Raw genomic sequence first — 18,601 nt, 5'->3', positions numbered from 1 at the left:
TCCTTCTTTTATTTCTCACTGGATGGGTGATGGGTGTTTGCTATCACAACATACTACCGTGCCTCTGTTTCATGGAAGTTCAGCTGAGACTTAAATCTCAAAATGAAAGTAGAAAAGAATTTGGGGTTGAACTTTTGTATCTAGGCTGCCTTAATCCTGGACCCATCTCAGCTGAAAGTTTATTAGTAAAATGAGAAGCTAGATCTGTACTCTCTCAAATTACTTAATTCTTTTCAGTGTACGTGGTCATCATGTTTGGTGGAAATCTTCTTAATAATTTCTTGCATTTCATTCTGATCCCCGCTGTACTGCTTGACTGAGATATACAGATAAATATAAAATATAAATATTTAGGATGCATATTATACATAGCTTTGTGTACAGTGATATACTATGTATGCATATAAGAGGGTCTTTATCCTAATAGTGAGCTTATACTTATGGAATATGATCTTTTATATTTACCATTGAGTTTAACTTAAAATGTCCAGTGACCAGTGATGGTCTTAATTTTTGTTCTTCTCAGTGCTGGAATTATTAGTTTTCTGGTAACATGAGAGAGTAGGATCATGGCTGTAGCTGTAGGAGAAGAGCTCAGTAGGATTATCTGATTCAAAGCTCCTATTTGCTGAGTGACAAGATACCGACTTTCCCAATGTCATATCCAGTCCTGCGACAATCCCGACACCAAGGTCAAAAGACATCAAAGACCTTCAAAACAACAAGCCAGCTGGGCTCTATGGGGTATCTACTTCTTGTACAAAAGATCGTTACCCCATAGACTTTTCCTTCTACCAGCTGAGCTAGAGGAAGGAGGTTATTCCTAATTGTGAAGAAGACTGCAGATGCCTTCTAATTCGTAGCCAAGGCAAAGGAAATTGACCTAGAATTCATGTACAACTCCTGGTGACTTTCTGGAATCCAAAGCTGCTGAAGAGAAAGCGTTTGGCAATGAGTAAGAACCATCTAGACACACTGAACATCTTGTACAAAGGCCCAGAGCGAGTGGGTAATGTATGAGAGGAGCTATGTATAAGCTGGAAGGAGTTTAAGGAGTGAGACCTTTAAAGTAAGGGGGAGCAGGCCTGGTGAGAGCCACAATATTGTTGACTTCATAGACCCTGGAAGGAGCTTATGGAGTCCACTGCAAAGCCTCTACCACTTTAGGGTAGCAGGGTAGCCACACTTGGAAGTTACAGATCATCTGTGTAGCACATTATTATCAAAGGCTTGGAAGAAGATTGCACAACAGACTTCCGATTGGTCCCAGGTATAAAGGCCACCCTCCTGGCAGGGTGTACCAGAAGCCCATCCTTCTGCTTTGGGCCAGCACCTCCTTAGCTTGCACTGGGTCTGCACAGACTCACACATTGGGTAGCTTTCGGATGATGCTTGGGATGGCCCCATCTTCTTACACCTTTGACCATCTATAGCTGTACTGTTTTGCTGACTTGCCTAGTTTTAAAACTCCACTTTCTGCTCTGGTGTCCCTTCCTGTATGTTTCTCTGTCGGGCTCTCTCAGCTCCTGGGACCCCGGGGACCCAGTGCTAAGAAGTTGTGTTGTCACAGAGGTTCATTCTTTCTAGGCCCCAACTCACGGTCACAGCTTCAGCTGAGCCGTCACCGTTGCTGCCTGTATGGTTTGCTTTATTGGGATGTTTGGGTTTTGAAACAGCCCTGTAAATTCTGATGCTATAATCATTTTACCTCATCCAGGTTGATAAGCTTTAATTTCCTTTTGAGTTGGTTATGATTGATGCACGGGAGATAGCTGAGTCATTACTGTGTGGCCAACTGGTTCCCGTTGCTTCTTCAATTTGCAGTTCTCTCGGGTGCTGAAGAACAGAGCCTGGCCCACCTTTAAGCAGGCCAAATCCAAGATCTCCCCACTGCACAGCAGCGACTTCTGCCCGACCAACTGCCATGTCAACGTGATGGAAGTTTCTTATCCTAAAACATCAACTTCCCTGGGGAGTGCCTTCGGAGTTCAGCTGGATAGTAGGAAACATAACTCTCATGATAGAGAAAATAAATCTTCGGAGCCTGGTATGCTAGCTTTTGAAACTTTATCAATTCAAGAGTAGGACTATCTATGTGTACATCTTAAAATCTGGTAGATTCCCGGTGTTCATGGAAGCCTCTGTTTTCATAAAGGAAGAATTCCTTGTTTATGCTTAGATTATTTTATTTAAGTATATATAGAATAAAGACAGGTAAGACTTTCAGTATTTCCCTTTAAGAAGGAGGATTTCCCTTACTTTCATTATATGTATAGTTCATCTTGCCATGAAAAATTCATAATCTGAAATGATGGTCGCTTTGGGAATAGTAAGGAAGTACAGAGAGGGACACATGAGGATGATGGCAATCATTGCAATAGGACATGTGAATTGATTCTATTTGTAGTTAATTTCTGAATTAAATTTAGCATTGGATTAAACATTTTGTTATATATGAACTTGGGCTTCTAAAATTTGGGGGGCTACGTAAGTAGACGTTAAATGGTGGAATGATTTGAACTCCTCAGGGAAACTGAGCCCCATGGTCTACATTCAACACACAATCACAACCATGGCAGCCCCTTCGGGCCTGTCTCTGGGACACAAAGATGGCCATGGACTGCGATATTTATTGAAAGAAGAAGACTTAGAAACTCAAGACATCTATCACAAACTGCTCGGCAAACTCCAGGCTGCACTGAAGGAGGTGGAGATGAGCGTTTGTCAAATAGACGAGTAAGTACGCTATCTGTGCCATGCCTAGAAGTTTCCATCAATAAATGTTATGCAGTGCGTGATTTCTGGAAGAGATGCTCATTAAGCATGGGAATTTTGTGCCAACCATAAAGATCTTTTCCATTCCACCTTATAAGTGGGATGAAAAGGCAATTCATATGGATAGGAATTTTAAGAAATCATTTAAAAAATGACACAGGAAGAAAATTGTCATTATGAAATACTACATTGAAACATGTTTAAAGCTGAGCCCACTGGCAGAAGTCTGTAGTCCCAGCTACTTGTGGAGGCCAAAACAAGGGGAATCACAAGTTTAAGGCCAAACTGGGCTACATGGGGAGTTGAAGACCAGTCTGGGCAACTTAGCATGACCCTGTCTTAAAATAAAGAGTGAAAAAAGGCCTGGGGAGGCATAATAGATCAGTAGGAGAACATTGGCCTTTGTGCATGAGACTTCATGTCCAATCCTGAATACCAAGGGGCAATGTGCGTTTAAAAATATTCTAACTAAAAATGGGTATTTCTTTCTTGTGTTTTGCAATTCAGAAAACAATATTTACATATGTTTCCTGGACATATTAATTGGCATAGAATGTAGTGTAAAGCATTCTTAACATATATTAAGGGAGTTAAAGTAAAAACTATGTATTTTTAAGATCAAGAATTTTTTTTGTTCTAATTGAATTAATAGACCAATCATTTGGATGTGTTAGCCAAGGTAAGATGGATATAATTCACAATCTCCTTTGTAACTGGACTCATTTTTTTTTTAAATGTAAGAATTTGATACTTGGGATAACTATGCTCCACAAGGGGGCATATCATATTTTTGTGTGTGATTATGTCTCTATCTAGCAGTTTGGTATCATAAAGAAAAAGTGTCTTTTGAAAAAGATCAATTTCTCATGCATAAAAGTACGTGGATAATAATAATAAATTTTAAATTTATGTGAAAATGTAGAAATTAATAAGGAAAGCATCAACATCATACCAAGTATACTTGCTTATGTTTTCAAGGAATAGACATTACTCAGTGTGTTTAGACCTGATAAGATTCTAAAAATTCTACTGATGCCTTTATCTTATATGTTTTATAAGGTTGTTGAATTGAATTGTTAGCAGATGTGGAGTAAATACACAGATACATCACCCTGCACTTCCATGGACAGCTCTGTTTAGTTACAAAATGTTTAGACTATGTTCCCCACTTTCTACAGTCTCACATACTGATAAAGTTACTATTAACATTTCTCTTAGGTTACATACCTTTAAATATTAGAATCAAAACCAAAAGTTTGAAGATGTACTACATTTTAAAAAAAAAATCAAGTTATTGGGGCTGGGGAGACCGCTCAGGGGGTAAGAGCACTTGAGGCTTTTCCAAAGAACCTGAGTTCATTTTCAAGTACATCAGGTGACTTACAACCATATGTAATTCCAGCTTCAGGGAGCCCAATGCTCCTGCCCTGTGTGGGTACCTGCACTCATACGCATATACTCACGTGCAGCCACATGTATCTACACATAATTAAAAACAATGAAATTAAATCTTTAAAAAGGAAATTTAAAATTCTCACATTTCAAAAATCATCTTCAAATGCTGTGTACTCTGCTCTTTTCTGGAGTTTCATGAATAATTTTAAGTTAGAATTTTATTTTTTTGCCTCTAGTGAACTAGGTTTTTAAATTATGCATGAATTTTGAAATATTGAACTGTAGCTTGTGTGTTCATGCAAATGAAACAAATGGGCTGAGGTCGTCAAGATGACAGAGGACTATTAACCCACAGCATCATATCTTTGAATTGTCTTGGACTCCTGTGACAAAGAAGTTACCTTAAGGCCTTATATGTCCTTTAATTTAATAAATGGGGATTTGTTACATGGCATGTTCTATTTCAAAAGCCCATTTCATCTCCTCCTTCTCCTTGAGATAAGTAGGACACGTGTAGATGGCTCTTTGTCATGGGCTCTGCATCCTGGAGTTTAGCTCTTACCTGCACCAGTCAGTCCTATATTTCCACCAGGCCAAGAATTATTATTCCACCTTGGCCTCTGTCAAAAGCAGTGTCATTGATGTGTCAGGGCACTGATGGCCAACTCTTCCTGGTGTTCATCCAAACTTGGTTAATTTGTTCAAATTTTGATGTTTCAAGTCATGTACTTCCAAGTAGATATATTTTCTTTTCTTTTTTTAAAAGAGGTGACATTTTTACTTTGAAGATGTGGTGGCCTATGGATGTAGCTCCTCACACACAGTTGAATGCACATAAGGCTCTTTTGAAAGCTCACATTTTTTTGATGATCTTAAACTGTGTAATAATGAAGATTAAAATCAAGAATTTCATCAAGGATGACATTTTTATTACAGTCCAACACCAAAAGATTTCCAACTTTTTTTAATTTATTTATTTATTACAAATTTCTGTCTCTTCCCCACCGCCGCCTCCCATTTCCCTCCCCCTCCCCCAATCAAGTCCCCCTCCCTCGTCAGCCCAAAGAGCAATCTGGGTTTCCTGCCCTGTGGGAAGTCCAAGGACCACCCTCCTCCATCCAGGTCTAGTAAGGTGAGCCTAGGCTCCCACAAAGCCAGTACGTGCAGTAGGATCAAAACCCGAGTGCCATTGTTCTTGAGTTCTCAGTAGTCCTCATTGTCCGCTATGTTCAGTGAGTCCGGTTTAATCCCAGGCATTTTCAGACCCAGGCCTGAAAATAAGTATTGGTGAGTTCCCGATAAAACATCCCCATTGTCTCAGTGTGTGGGTGCACCCCTCGCGGTCCTGAGTTCCTTGCTCGTGCTCTCTCTCCTTCTGCTCCTGATTTGGACCTTGAGATTTCTGTCCGGTGCTCCAATGTGTGCTGGGTCCAGGGGTAGGTTGATCCCGAATTTTTTGGATTTAAGACCTCGATATCAGTCCAAACACACTGAACCTGATAGAAGAGAAAGTGGGAAGTACTCTACAACACTTGGTTACAGGAGACCACTTCCTACGTATAACCCCAGCAGCACAGACATTAAGGGCCTCATTGAATAAATGGGACCTCCTGAGACTGAGAAGCTTCTGTAAAGCAAAGGACATTGTCGCTAAGACAGAAAGGCAACCCACTGACTGGGAAAAGATCTTCACCAACCCCGATTGACAAAGGTCTGATCTCCAGAATATATAAAGAACTCAAGAAACTAGACCGTAGAAGGCTAATCAGCCCAATTATAAAATGGGGCACTGAGCTGAACAGAGAACTCTCAACAGAAGAAGTTCAAATGGCCAAAGGACACTTAAGGTCATGCTCAACTTCCAACTTTTTTAAAGCCTTCTTGGATAAAAGTTCTAAATATAGTCTAAGGAGAAAAGCATGATACAGTACAATAAGTTATGTTAGATGCTATTCTGTTCTATTTAGATTGCTTTAAATACTTTTATTTTTTCTTTGAAAATGGATTCTTTTCTCACATAATATATCCTGATTACTGTTTCTTCTCCCTAACTCCTCCCAGTTCCTCCTCACCTCCTATTCCATCTGGATCTCCTTTCTTTCTCTGAAAAGAACAGGTTTCTATGAGAGAGTAATAAAACATAACAAGATAAAATATAAGGTAAAACAAAACCTGTCACATTGAATTTGGACAAGACAAACCTACAGAAGGAAAGACCTCAAGAGAAGGCACAAGAATCAGGGACCAATAGTTACACACTCAGGAATCCCATAAAAATGTAAATGGAAGGGTTTTTTAATTTATTTATTTCTTTATTAATTAATTAAAGATTTCTGTCTCCTTCCCACCACTGCCTCCCCTTTCCCTCCTCCTCCCCCAATCAAGTCCCCCTCCCTCGTCAGCCCAAAGAGCAATCCAAACTGCCTAGGCTCCCACAAAACCAATAGGTGCAGTAGGATCAAAATCCCATTGCCATTGTTCTTGGGGTCTCAGTAGTCCTCATTGCCCGCTATGTTCAGCGAGACCGGTTTTAACCCAGGCTTTTTCAGACCCAGGCCAGCTGGCCTTGGTGAGTTCCTGATAGGACATCCCCATTGTCTCAGTGTGTGGGTGCACCCCTCGCGGTCCTGAGTTCCTTGCCCATGCTTTCTCTCCTTGTGCTCCTGATTTGGACCTTGAGATTTCAGTCCGGTGCTCCAATGTGGGTCTCTTTCTCTGTCTCCTTTCATCGCCTGATGAAGGTTAATATTCAGGAGGATGCCTATATGTTTTTCTTTGGGTTCTCCTTCTTATTTAGCTTCTCTAAGAACCCGAATTATAGGCTCAGTGTCCTTTATTTATGGCTAGAAACCAAATATGAGTGAGTACATCCCATGTTCCTCTTTTTGGGTCTGGCTTACCTCACTCAGGATAGTGTTTTCTATTTCCATCCATTTGCTTGCAAACTTCAAGAAGTCCTTGTTTTTTACTGCTGAGTAGTAGTCTAATATGTATATATTCCATACTTTCTTCATCCATTCTTCATTTGAAGGGTATCTAGGTTGTTTCCAGGTTCTGGCTATTACAAACAATGCTGCTATGAACATAGTAGAGCATATACTTTTGTTGTATGATAAGGCCTCTCTTGGGTATATTCCCAAGAGTGGTATTGCTGGGTCCAGGGGTAGGTTGATCCCGAATTTCCTGAGAAACCTCCACACTGCTTTCCAGAGTGATTGCACAAGTTTGCATTCCCACCAGCAATGGATGAGTGTACCCCTTTCTCCACAACCTTTCCAGCAAAGGCTATCATTGGTGTTTTTGATTTTCGCCATTCTGACAGGTGTAAGATGGTATCTTAAAGTTGTCTTGATTTGCATTTCCCTGATCACTAAGGAAGTTGAGCATGACCTTAGGTGTCCTTTGGCCATTTGAACTTCTTCTGTTGAGAGATCTCTGTTCAGCTCAGTGCCCCATTTTATAATTGGGTTGATTAGCCTTTTACGGTCTAGTTTCTTGAGTTCTTTATATATTTTGGAGATCAGACCTTTGTCAGTTTCCGGGTTGGTGAAGATTTTCTCTTAGTCAGTGGGTTGCCTTTCTGTCTTAGCAACAGTGTCCTTTGCTTTACAGAAGCTTCTCAGTCTCAGGAGGTCCCATTTATTCAATGAGGCCCTTACTGTCTGTGCTGCTGGATATGGGTCTGGATCTGTTTCAATCAGTGATTGGATGAAGCCTCTCTGATGACAAATGGGTTAGGCACCAATCTGGACATAGGAGTTACCAGCTCATGCTCATATCCACTTTTGCTAGGAGTCTGATTTGGGGTCATTCTTGTAAATTCCTAAGAGACTCCCTTATAACTAGGTTTTTAACCTGATCCCCAAAATACCTCTTCTTCCAGTAGTCTCTCTCAGTATTCTCCCCTCTAACACATCCCCAACTTCATTGCTCATATTTTCATCCCTACCCTCCCACAATCCACTCACCAAATCTCATCTATTTTCCCTTCCTTCCTTATCAAGGAGTACCCCCCATGAATCCTCCTTGTTTCCGAGTCTCCCTGGGTGGGTCTGTGGACTGTAGCATAGTTATTTTTTATTTTACAAATAATATCCATTTATGAAGGAGTACATACCATGTTTGTATGTCTCAGTCTGTGTTACCACATTCAGAATGTTTTTTCTCCAGTTCCATCAATTTATCTTCAGATTTCCTGGTATCCTTGTTTCTAACATCTGAGTAATCCATTGTATAAATGTACCATATTATCCATTCCTTGGTTGAGGGACAGACATCTAGGTTGTTTCTAAGTTCTGGCTATTACAAGTAAAGCTACTGTGAATATAGCTAACAAGTATCCTTGTGGTGTGATTGAGCATCTTTTGGGGGGGGTGTATGCCCAGAAGTGGTCTAGCTTGGTCTTGTGGTGTGTTGATTCCTAGTTTTCTGAGAAACTGCTATGCTGACTGTCATTTGTGTTTTTGATCTTAATCATTGTGACAAGTGTAAGTTGGAATCTCAGAGTCATTTTGATTTGCATTTCCCTGATGGCTCAGGATGTTGAACGTCTGCAGTATTTCTCAGCCATTTGAGATTCTTTGCTGAGAATTCTTTGTTTAGATTTGTACTCCATTTTTTAATTAGAATATTTGGTTTGGTGATATCTAGTTTCTTCAATTCTTTATATATTGTAGAAATCAGTCCTCTTTCGGATGTGAGGTTGGTTGAGAAGATCTCTTTTCAATCTGTAGTCTGCCATTTTGTCCTATTGATGGTATCCTTTGTCTTACAGAAACTTTTCACTTTAATGAAGTTCCATTTATTAATTGTTGATCTGGGTGCCTATGCTCTTGGTGTTCTGTTTTCAAGAAGTTGTCTCCTGTGCCAGTGCATTTGAGATTATTTCTCTTCTATCTGATTCAGTGTATCTGGGTTTATGCTTAGGTCTTTGATTCACTTGGACTTTAGTTTTGTGCATGGTGATAGATATAGATCTATTTGCATTCTTCTACTTGCTGACATCCAGTTCTGGCAGCATCATTTGTTGAAGGTGCTTTCTTTTTCTATTTACTGATTTTGGCTTCTTTGTCAAAGATGTCCATACATCCATCTGGGTCTTTAATTCCTTTGATCCATCTCTTTGTTTTTATGCCAATATCATGTGGTTTTTATTACTATAGCTCTGAAAAAGGGCTGTTAAGATTTTAATGGGGATTGCATTGAATATATAAATAGTTTTTGGTAAGATGGTCATTTGTAATATGTTAATCCTACTAAATTGTGAACATGGGAGATCTTTCCATCTTCTGATACCCTTTTGAATTTGTTTCTTCCAAGACTTCAAGTTCTTGTCATAGAGGTCTTTCACTTGCTTGGTTAGAGTTACCACAAGATATTTTATGTTATTTGAGAATATCATAAATGGTATTGATTTTTTGATTTCTTTCTCAGCCCTTTTATCATTTGTATATAGGGGAGCTACTGACTTTTTGTAAGCTAATTTTGTATCCAGTCACTTGACTAAATATTATATAATCTGTAGGAGTTCCCTGGGTAGAGATTTTGGGATCATTTATATATACTATCATATCATCTGAAATAATGATACTTTGACTTCTTCCTTTCTTATATGTATCCTCTTGATTTCTTTCAATTGCTGTATTGCTTTAGCTAGAACTTCAAATACTATATTCAGTAGGTATGAAGAGTGTGGACCAACTTGTCCCAAAAAACACAGGCAACAGATAATCTTACACCAGCAAAACATGAAGGGAAATATAGAAACACACAGAGATGTCATTTTTTAAACAGCTGAGTCAAATTATATAAATATACAACATTTCTTCATTTATTCTTCTATTGAGGTACATTTAGTTTGCTTTCCAGCTATTATGAATAGAACAGCAATGAACCTGGTTGCACCAATGTCTTTGTAGGAGGATAACATGTCCTTTGAGGTTATGCCCAAGAGTGGTATAGCTGGATCATGAGGTAGATCCATTACCATCTTCTTGAGGTTATGTCGCACTGATTTCTGTAGTGGCTCTATAAATTTGCACCTAGACCAGCAATGCATTTGTGTTCCTCTTACTCTGCATTAAAAATCATGTGTTTATATATGTGTGAATTTATGTCTGAGTCTTCAGTTCAATTCCATAGATCAACTCATCTAATTTGTACTAATATCATGTTGTTTGTATTACAATAGCTACAGTAGTACAACTTGATATGGGAGATGGGGATACCTCTAGAAGTTCTTTTATTATGTAGAATTGTTTTGACTATCCTGGCTTTGTGTATGTGTGTTTCCATATGAAGCTGAAAATTGCTCTTTCAAGACATGTAAAAAATTACACTAGATTTTTTTTGATGGGGGTTGTATTGAACCTGTAGATTGCTTTTGTGAGGATGGTCATTTTAATGTTAATCCTACCAATCCATGAGCATGGGAGATATTTATATCTTTTGATCTCTTCTTCAAATTCTTCTTTCAATGAAGTTTTTATCATACAAGTCTTTCACTTGCTTGTTAGAGTTATTCCAAGATATTTTTATAATGTTTAAGGCTTTTGTGAAAGGTGTTGTTTCTTTGATTTCTTTATCAATGTTTGCCATTTGTATATAGGAGGGCTACATTTTGTGACTTAATTTTGTATCCAGCTATGTTGCTAAAATTGTTTATCAGCTGTAGTTTTCTGTTACATTTTTTTCTGTTCATTTATGTAAACTATCATATCATCTATAAATAAGGTACTTTGGCTTCTTTTCCAATTTATATTCCCTTGTTCTCCTTCAATTGTCTTATTGCTTGATCTAAGACTTCAAGTACTTATACTGAATAGGTCTGGAAAGAGTGGACAACCTTGTTTTGTTCCTGATTTTAGTGGCGTTGCTTTGAGTTTCTTTCCATTTAAGCTGGAGATGGCTATGGGATTGATATGAACTGCCTTTACTATGTTGAAGTATGTCCCTTGTATTCCTAATATCCCTAGGACTTTGATCAAGAAGCGGTGCTTGATTTCTTCAAAGACATTTCCTGCATTAGATGAGATGGTCATACTTGTTTTTGTCTTTAGTTTGTTTATGTGGCAGATTATGATTTATATATGTTAAACCATCTCTGTCTCTGGGATGAAGCTTACTTGAACTTTGTAAAGGAACAGAATGTTTCTTCTGTTTAAATTTTATAGAATAATTTGAGGAGTATTGGAATAAAGTCTTCTTTGACACTGGTAGAATCTATATGAAAACTCTCTAGCATTCTGTGGCTGGGTGGTAACTGCAGACTAAGCCTTTCCTCTTCCCAGAATTCTCCTATTGTGGTTGCCCTGCCAATACTTTCTGTTTGGTTACTGGCCAATCAACGTTTTATTAAACCAATACAAGTGACAAATTTTTACAGCATACAAGAGCATTTTCCCACACTATCTATTGAGGTAATTATTCATTCTTTTAGATATTTTGATGTGGGGAGTATAGGTTTTCTTAAGTATGTCCTTATGATTCTCTTGACCTTTTTTTCAGCATCTCTTGTTATGTCCCATTCTCATTTCTAATTCTAGTTTTTTTGGAAATTCCCTCTCCTCATTTTACTTAAGTTGGATAAAAATCTGTTGATCTTATTGATTTTTTTCTCAAAGAAACAACTCTGTTTCACTGACTCTTTGTATTGTTTTTTTGTTCTTGTTGTTGTTTCTATTCTATTGTTTCTATTGATTTCTAACCTAAGTTTGATTATTTCTGGCCATGTACTCCAATAGACCTACAACTTCTTTTTGTTGTAGACTTTTGAGATTGATTTTAAGTTGCTAGCATGAGATCTTTTCATTAGATATTTATTTTTTTATTTATTTACACATTTAGTGCTATGGACTTATCTCTTAGAAATGCCTTCAGTGTGTCCCATAAGTTTGGTTATATGCATATTCATTTTTATTCAGTTCTAGAAAGCATTTAATTCTTTTTTAACTTAATGTCTGGGCCCATTTTTCATTCAGCATTTTTCATTATTTATGAACTTTCTCGTGTTTCCCTTGTTGTCGATATCCAGCCTCCATCCAGGGTGGTCAGATAGGATGCAGAGTATTATTTCATTTTTCATGTACCTATTGAGACTTTCTTTGTGTCCAAGTATGTGGTAAAAGTTCCTGGAAGTATCGAGAAGAAGGTTTATTCTTTTGTGTTTAGATGAAATGTTCTGTAGATATTGTTAGGTCCTTTAGTCTTATAAAGTCTGTTAGCATCAACACTCTCTGGTTAATATTTGTCTGAGTGAGCTGTCTGTTGAGAGTGGGGTCTGGAAGTTTCCCCATTATCAGTGTGTGAGAGTCAATACCAAAGATATGGTAGTGTTTCTTTTACCAAGGTGGCTGTTCTTGGGTTTGAGGGATAGATTATAGGAACTGCAGTGTCCTCTTGGTGGGTTTTGTCTTTGATGATTATGTAATACTTTTCCCTATCTCCTCTGGTTGGTTGTGTTGGAAGTCTATTTTGTTAGACATTAGAATGGTTACACCACCTTGGTGTTTAGGTCCATTTTCTAGGAATTTTTGTTTTTCGATCCTTTATTCTGAGGTAACATCTATCCTTCATTTTAAGGTGTGTTTCTTAGATGCAGCAGAAGGATGGATCCTATTTTTTATATCAGTTCTGTTAGTCTGTATCTTTTTATTGAGGAATTGATACCACTGATGTTGAGAGCTATCAATTACAGTGATTATTGTTGTTGATGGTGGTGGTGGTAGTGTGTGTGTATACACGCGTGCACGTGTGCATGCACACACATGCTTCCACTCTTCTGAGATTATTTATTCACTGTATTTTCTTGGGTGCAGTAAACCTCTTTAGGTTGGAGTTTTCCTTCTAGCAAACATCTATAGTGCTGGGTTTGTAGATATATATTGTTTAAATTTTTACTTTATCATGGAATATTTTGTTTTATCCAATGGTGATTGAAAGTTTTGCTGTGTAGAGTAGTTTGTTCTAGTATCTGTGGTCTCTTAGAGTCTGCAGCACAGTTGTCCAGGCCCTTCTGATTTTTAGAGTCTCCACTGAGAAGTCAGGTCTAATAGGTCTGCCTTTATATGTAACTTGATCTTTTTCCTTGATAGCTTTTAATATTCTTTTCTTTGTTCTGTGTGTTTAGTGTTTATATTATTATGGGTTCAGGGCACTTGGTTTTCTGGTCTTGTCTCTTTGGTGTTCTGTACACTTCTTATGCCTGGCTGGGCATCTCCTTCATTAGTTTAGAAAAATTTTCTACTATGAATTTATTTTGAAAATATTTTGTTTCTTTGACCTAGATTTTGTCTCCTACTTCTTTTTCCATTATTTTTCCATTTTTTATGGTGTTTGAGATTTCCTGGATGTTTTGTGCCATGGTTTTTTTTATTTAATATTTTCTGTGACCAGTATAATCTTTTTCTTCTATTGTTTTTAATGCCTGAGATTCTTTCTTCAATCTCTTATATTCTGTTGTTGAGGTTTTTCCTTGTGGTTCTTATTTGAGTTCCTGAATTTTTTATTTCCAGATTTGCCCTAGCTGGGTTTTCTTTATTGGTTTTATTTCCAATTTCCTATCTTGGAAACTTTTATTCATTTCCTTCTACTTTTTGTATACGTTTTTATAGATTTCTCTAAGGGATTCATTCATTTTTCTCTTTAAGGACCTCTTTTATATTTATAAAGGCTTAGAACATTCAGAGCCTGCTGTGATAGTGTTTCTGAGCTCTAGTGGAGACATATTCTTCTGGCCGTTACTATGTTTTTAGTCTGGTATCTAGGCTGAGAAGGGGAAGATTGTAATTCTAGGTGCTAATATCACCTAGATATTATCTAGGTTGTTATCTTTGTTGGGTTATCTTTGTTTGGTGAGTGCATAGTTCTTTGGTTTCTGTTTCAGTCTCTGGTTCTTGGGTGAGTGTGGTGTCTGTGTTGCCTGGTCAGAAATTCTTCTGGAATGCAGGTAGATGAGACTACTCTGGGGAGAGGGGCTCCAGGGAAAATGTGTTTGGGGTATGGGGGACTGACACTTAGATAAATAGGCTGGGCTGGGGAGGTGAGGGATGTTTACTGCTTGGTTAGAACCCTGGGAATGTGGATGAACAGAGAGGAACAATCATACCAGATTTGCTGCAGAGCTGGAGATGAGAAGGGGGATTGGCTTTAGAGAAGCAGAGGGAGAGGTGAAGATCTGCAAGTTAGTCTGCCTGCCTGCTTCCTAGGCCAGAGTGCAAGTAGATGTATTTCCAAGAAAAAAAAAAAAATATATATATATATATATATATATATGGTTTTTATCCTTATATTTAAAGGACTAGTTTTAGAAATGGCTAGGTTTCAGCAAACTGCAACTAATTAACATGACACATTTTGAGTTGCGATTTCCCCATTCTGCTATTGTGCAAGCCTTTGCCAGTTCTGTGTGCTTATTCGAAAAGCAACAAGACATGAACAATGGCTGGAGAAGTGAATTTGGTCTTCCTCATGAACAGCCTGTAATTTAATTCTAAATATAAACATCTTCCACATGATTTGATTTGCAGCATAATCTCTTTAAAACAATACAGTTGTCCAAATGCCTGCGTTCCCCATTGCTCTTAGAATTCAGAGATGCTGCCATGCAATTCGAGCTTAACAAGTTATTTAAAAGACTCGTTACCGGATCATCTTCTCACCACGTGATAATTATCCTTGGTCAGGGTGAAGAAGCAGATGCTGTGATAATAATAGTGAAATTGCCTCATAAGATCCCATAGCCAGTCTTCCTAGAAGTCATTCATTCCTACACGACCTGCCAATGTGGTTGTCTTACTTTGATAACTGCATACCCTATCATCCAATCACTTCTAGAAATCAATTTTTCTATCACATAGACATTTTACTTAATCCTTCTACTTAGTTTCAGATCTGTAGATGTAAATGAGATGAATTTTCTTTGCTGTAACATGACAGAAGGGCCGATTTGATGAGAGCTTCTTGGTTTCTGTTGCACACTGGGAAGCTGAATGAGTTTTGCCTTTAACTGAGTTGTTAAAACAATTCACAGGTGGTTCTAAATTCTTGACAATTCACAGGTGGTTCTAAATTCTTGATGGTAGTTGAAAATAGAGAGGCACTGTATTCTGCATAGCACAGAGCAAATGGGGAGAGCATGGGCATTCCATGGTAAGGATGGGAACCTGGAGAAGAAGCCTTGTTCTGCAAGTGTCAGCTATCCCAAGATTGAGTGATGAGTTACTATATGGCAGCAAAGTTGGTCCCTGGGGTTGCAGTGTTGTTGTGGGAGTTATGTTTGAAGCATTTCATTTGTAAATTTACAGACAGAAGCATACCTACTTAAAAATCTTTCCAAGTGCTCCTGGAAAGGATACATTGCACTTTTATACTCACTGACATACTTCATTATCGTAGTAATTTGTGATCGTTGGGTGGAAAGACATCTCTAAGTTACTTATAATTAAACACTTCTAAGACTGTATTGTAGTTTTCTTATACTTAACCCTTCTCACCCCTTTACCTACCAAGGCTTCTCTCAACAACAAAGTGTTTTCCAACTTTTCAATTCATCAAGTCAGAATTTAAATACTACCTTTGTCTTTGTCCGTCTTTTATTTTTCTCCACTTATAGTACCTCATTAGGCATGTTAGTTATACCTCTGAATATGTCCCTGAATGTCGCTTTATACTGAGTCACCTTCATCCCTCTCTGGTGTCGCTGGAGAGTTGCCCGGCTGAGCCTCTTTCTACATTCACAGATGCTGGAGAGATCCAGTGTGATCAGTCGATCTGGTCCTCTCCTAAAACCATAAGCAGCATTACCTTGTAGTTTAAATTACATTTATCACTTGATATCCAATAGAGATGGTACCCAAAGCTCCCAACAGATACCAAAATCTCAAGATGTTCTCATTTCTTACATAAAATGGAAAGTACTTGTATATAACATACTTATTCTTTTGTATATTAAATTACTTCAAATTCCTTATAATATTTATTACAATACAAATTCTAAGTAAATAGTTATGATACTGTACTGTTCAGGGAATAATGTCGGGAAAATGTTGCACATATACAATGCAGGAAGAATGCTTTTTCGCCATATTTTTAATCTATGGTTGTTGATAGAGTTCACAAACACACAGACCCAGATAGCAGACTATAGGATCAAATCCATTTTTTCCAGCCTGTAAATTTCTGCCTCATCTGTCCCACGTGTGTCTCACTGACCTCCAGCTTCTCTACTCCATTTTTATCCTTGGAAAATGACAACTATAGTCCTATATGAAGGTGTTCTGCCTGGTGGGCACTGCTTCTGAGAAGGTCTGCATGGCCAGACAACCACTTGGACTTTCAAGAGTCAGGCTAAGAGAGATCCACAAAAAGAAAGTAGAAGCTCCTCGTCTCTAGACACTCCAGCCTTTCTCTGACATCAGGTTTCCACACACCACTTTTGTGTTGTGTCCCCCTCCCCGTATGGTTCAAAGGAACGCTGAAATTCTCACAGATCTCAAGAACCAAGGCTTTCTTTACTCATTCTTCATATCCACCTTGGGCCATTGTCCTCACTCGGAGGAGCAGGCAGGTGCGCATTTTACTAGAATGCTACGGGTTCTTATGCAAGAGAAAGGAATAAGGTGATTTTACACAAGCATATAGGATTCTGCTGTCAGTAACACACACCACACCCAGTCATCTGACATTAGCTAAAGCAATTCACATAGATTTGCCTGTCCTCGGAGGACTAGGACAGTGTCTCCCACTTGGATATGTGCCTTGGTGACTGTCCATCCTCTCCAGCTTGGAAGACATATGCAGAGACAGTAAATTCTATTCAATTTGCATTGTGTATGTTTTTGATAGTATATGTCTCTCACCCCCTGCTCCAGCTAAAATAGGGTTAATGCCTACTGTATAAGGTAGACTTTAGATTTAAATTTTTTGATATTTATCATATTTACCATGTCTACTATAAGAACCAACAAACACTATGATGCTGGTATTTTGTAACACAGGTAGGTGAGTTATAGTGTGCACAGAAGTTGTTACCAATCAGTGTTTAATCCAAAGAAAACTGTTCTGGAGTATGATTCTGCTCAGGATTTAATTAATAGGGCCTTTGGTGGCTAGATGCATGTTCTCAATGAGCAAAAGCAAAGGAAAGCATTTTTTGCCTACACACAAAAATTATATGCTTTATTGGTGCTTCTCAGAATCTAGAAATGTTATGCATGCGATTTCCCCCATCATTTGTTTTGTTTGTAAACCTAAGCACTCATTCCCAGAGGGCCAGTACAAGTACATTGCAATTGCTTAAAATGTGAATACAATTCTTATTACTGTGAGAAAACTGTTTATGCGCAGCCCCATGACTTCTAATTTAAAATACCCACAAGCACAGAGGGCTCCCTGCGAGATGGGAGCTCCTGCGTGCCTTTTGTCCTTGGTATGCAGGGCTCTTCTGTCTCTGCTTGAGTAATTGGGGTTAGTCTAACTGTTTCATCTTTTGGGGGAAAGGAGTGAATAAATGTGCAGTCTGTCTTACAAGACCTAGGAATATCTTCCCAAACAGAGAAACTGTCTTTAAGAGAATTCATCACTTTGGGTTACTGGAAATGTTCAGAGTCTTGAGCAATGGAACTCTCAGGTTTTCTCTGGTGTCTAAAAGCTCTCCAATGCCACGCATTATTCAAGTTTCACCTCACAGTGAGAGCTTCCTCGACAAAACTGTGAAATTGTAGCTCTAAGTCGAATCTAGTGGGACATGAACCCGCTACATGAGCAGGAGCTCTACCGTTAAGCCACGCCCACGCCCAGCACCTGCCTTTCTTCTGTTTATCTTCTAGAACTTTCCATTTGTCACCATCCCATGACCTATAAAGCTTGCCCTTTGTTACTTCCTCCCAGGGAAATTGATACTCCAACAAGGCAGAGGCTTTTGTGTGGTTTTGAATACTACATTTGCAGTATTAAGAACAAAACATGTTTTTAACCAGTGAAATCCCTTACTTTGGATTTACTCAATGTACAGCATTGGCTTTGATATCCCATGTAAAATATGTATAAGAGGTATGAGCGTTGTTATTTTGAAATACCCAAAAAGGATTGCTTGTTTGTTATGAACAAATGAGTATATGAATAATGTGCAATTGGTTGGAACTGAGTGCCATAGGTATTTTATATTTATGACCATGATTATTAGCTAAAAGAAAATCATCTATAGGCCATTAGTTCAGGTATAGTTTGAATTTATCTTGCAAGTTTGTAGCATGCTATTTGATAATAAAATCCATGTTTACGTTTGTGTAATTTTAAGTTAGATGGTTCTATCAGAAGCATCACATACTCAGCCTTCCAGCCGTAGAATTGTAACTACTCAGTCTTCGCCAGGTTTACACCAACTCAAGGTATTATACCCTTGAGCTCAGTTGAAGAAAACCCTTTGGGCAGC

General features: G+C 38.3%; 1 protein-coding gene across 1 annotated transcript in view; it reads left to right on the top strand.

The window, feature by feature from the left end:
• Prex2 (phosphatidylinositol-3,4,5-trisphosphate dependent Rac exchange factor 2) overlaps positions 1-18,601 on the top strand; it is a 268,825-nt gene that overhangs the window by 150,134 nt on the left and 100,090 nt on the right. The window contains exons 24-25 of the mRNA XM_050142087.1: positions 1,825-2,047; positions 2,529-2,736. Coding sequence (XP_049998044.1) covers positions 1,825-2,047; positions 2,529-2,736 — 431 coding nt within the window. The remainder of the gene's footprint in view (positions 1-1,824; positions 2,048-2,528; positions 2,737-18,601) is intronic.

The sequence above is a fragment of the Alexandromys fortis genome, unplaced genomic scaffold, assembly GCF_014885135.2.
Source record: "Alexandromys fortis isolate MF-2015 unplaced genomic scaffold, M_Fortis_MF-2015_v1.1 scaffold_41, whole genome shotgun sequence".
Classification (NCBI taxonomy): domain Eukaryota; kingdom Metazoa; phylum Chordata; class Mammalia; order Rodentia; family Cricetidae; genus Alexandromys; species Alexandromys fortis.
Note: the sequence above shows the minus strand (reverse complement) of the source record. Positions and strands in the feature narration are given on the sequence as shown.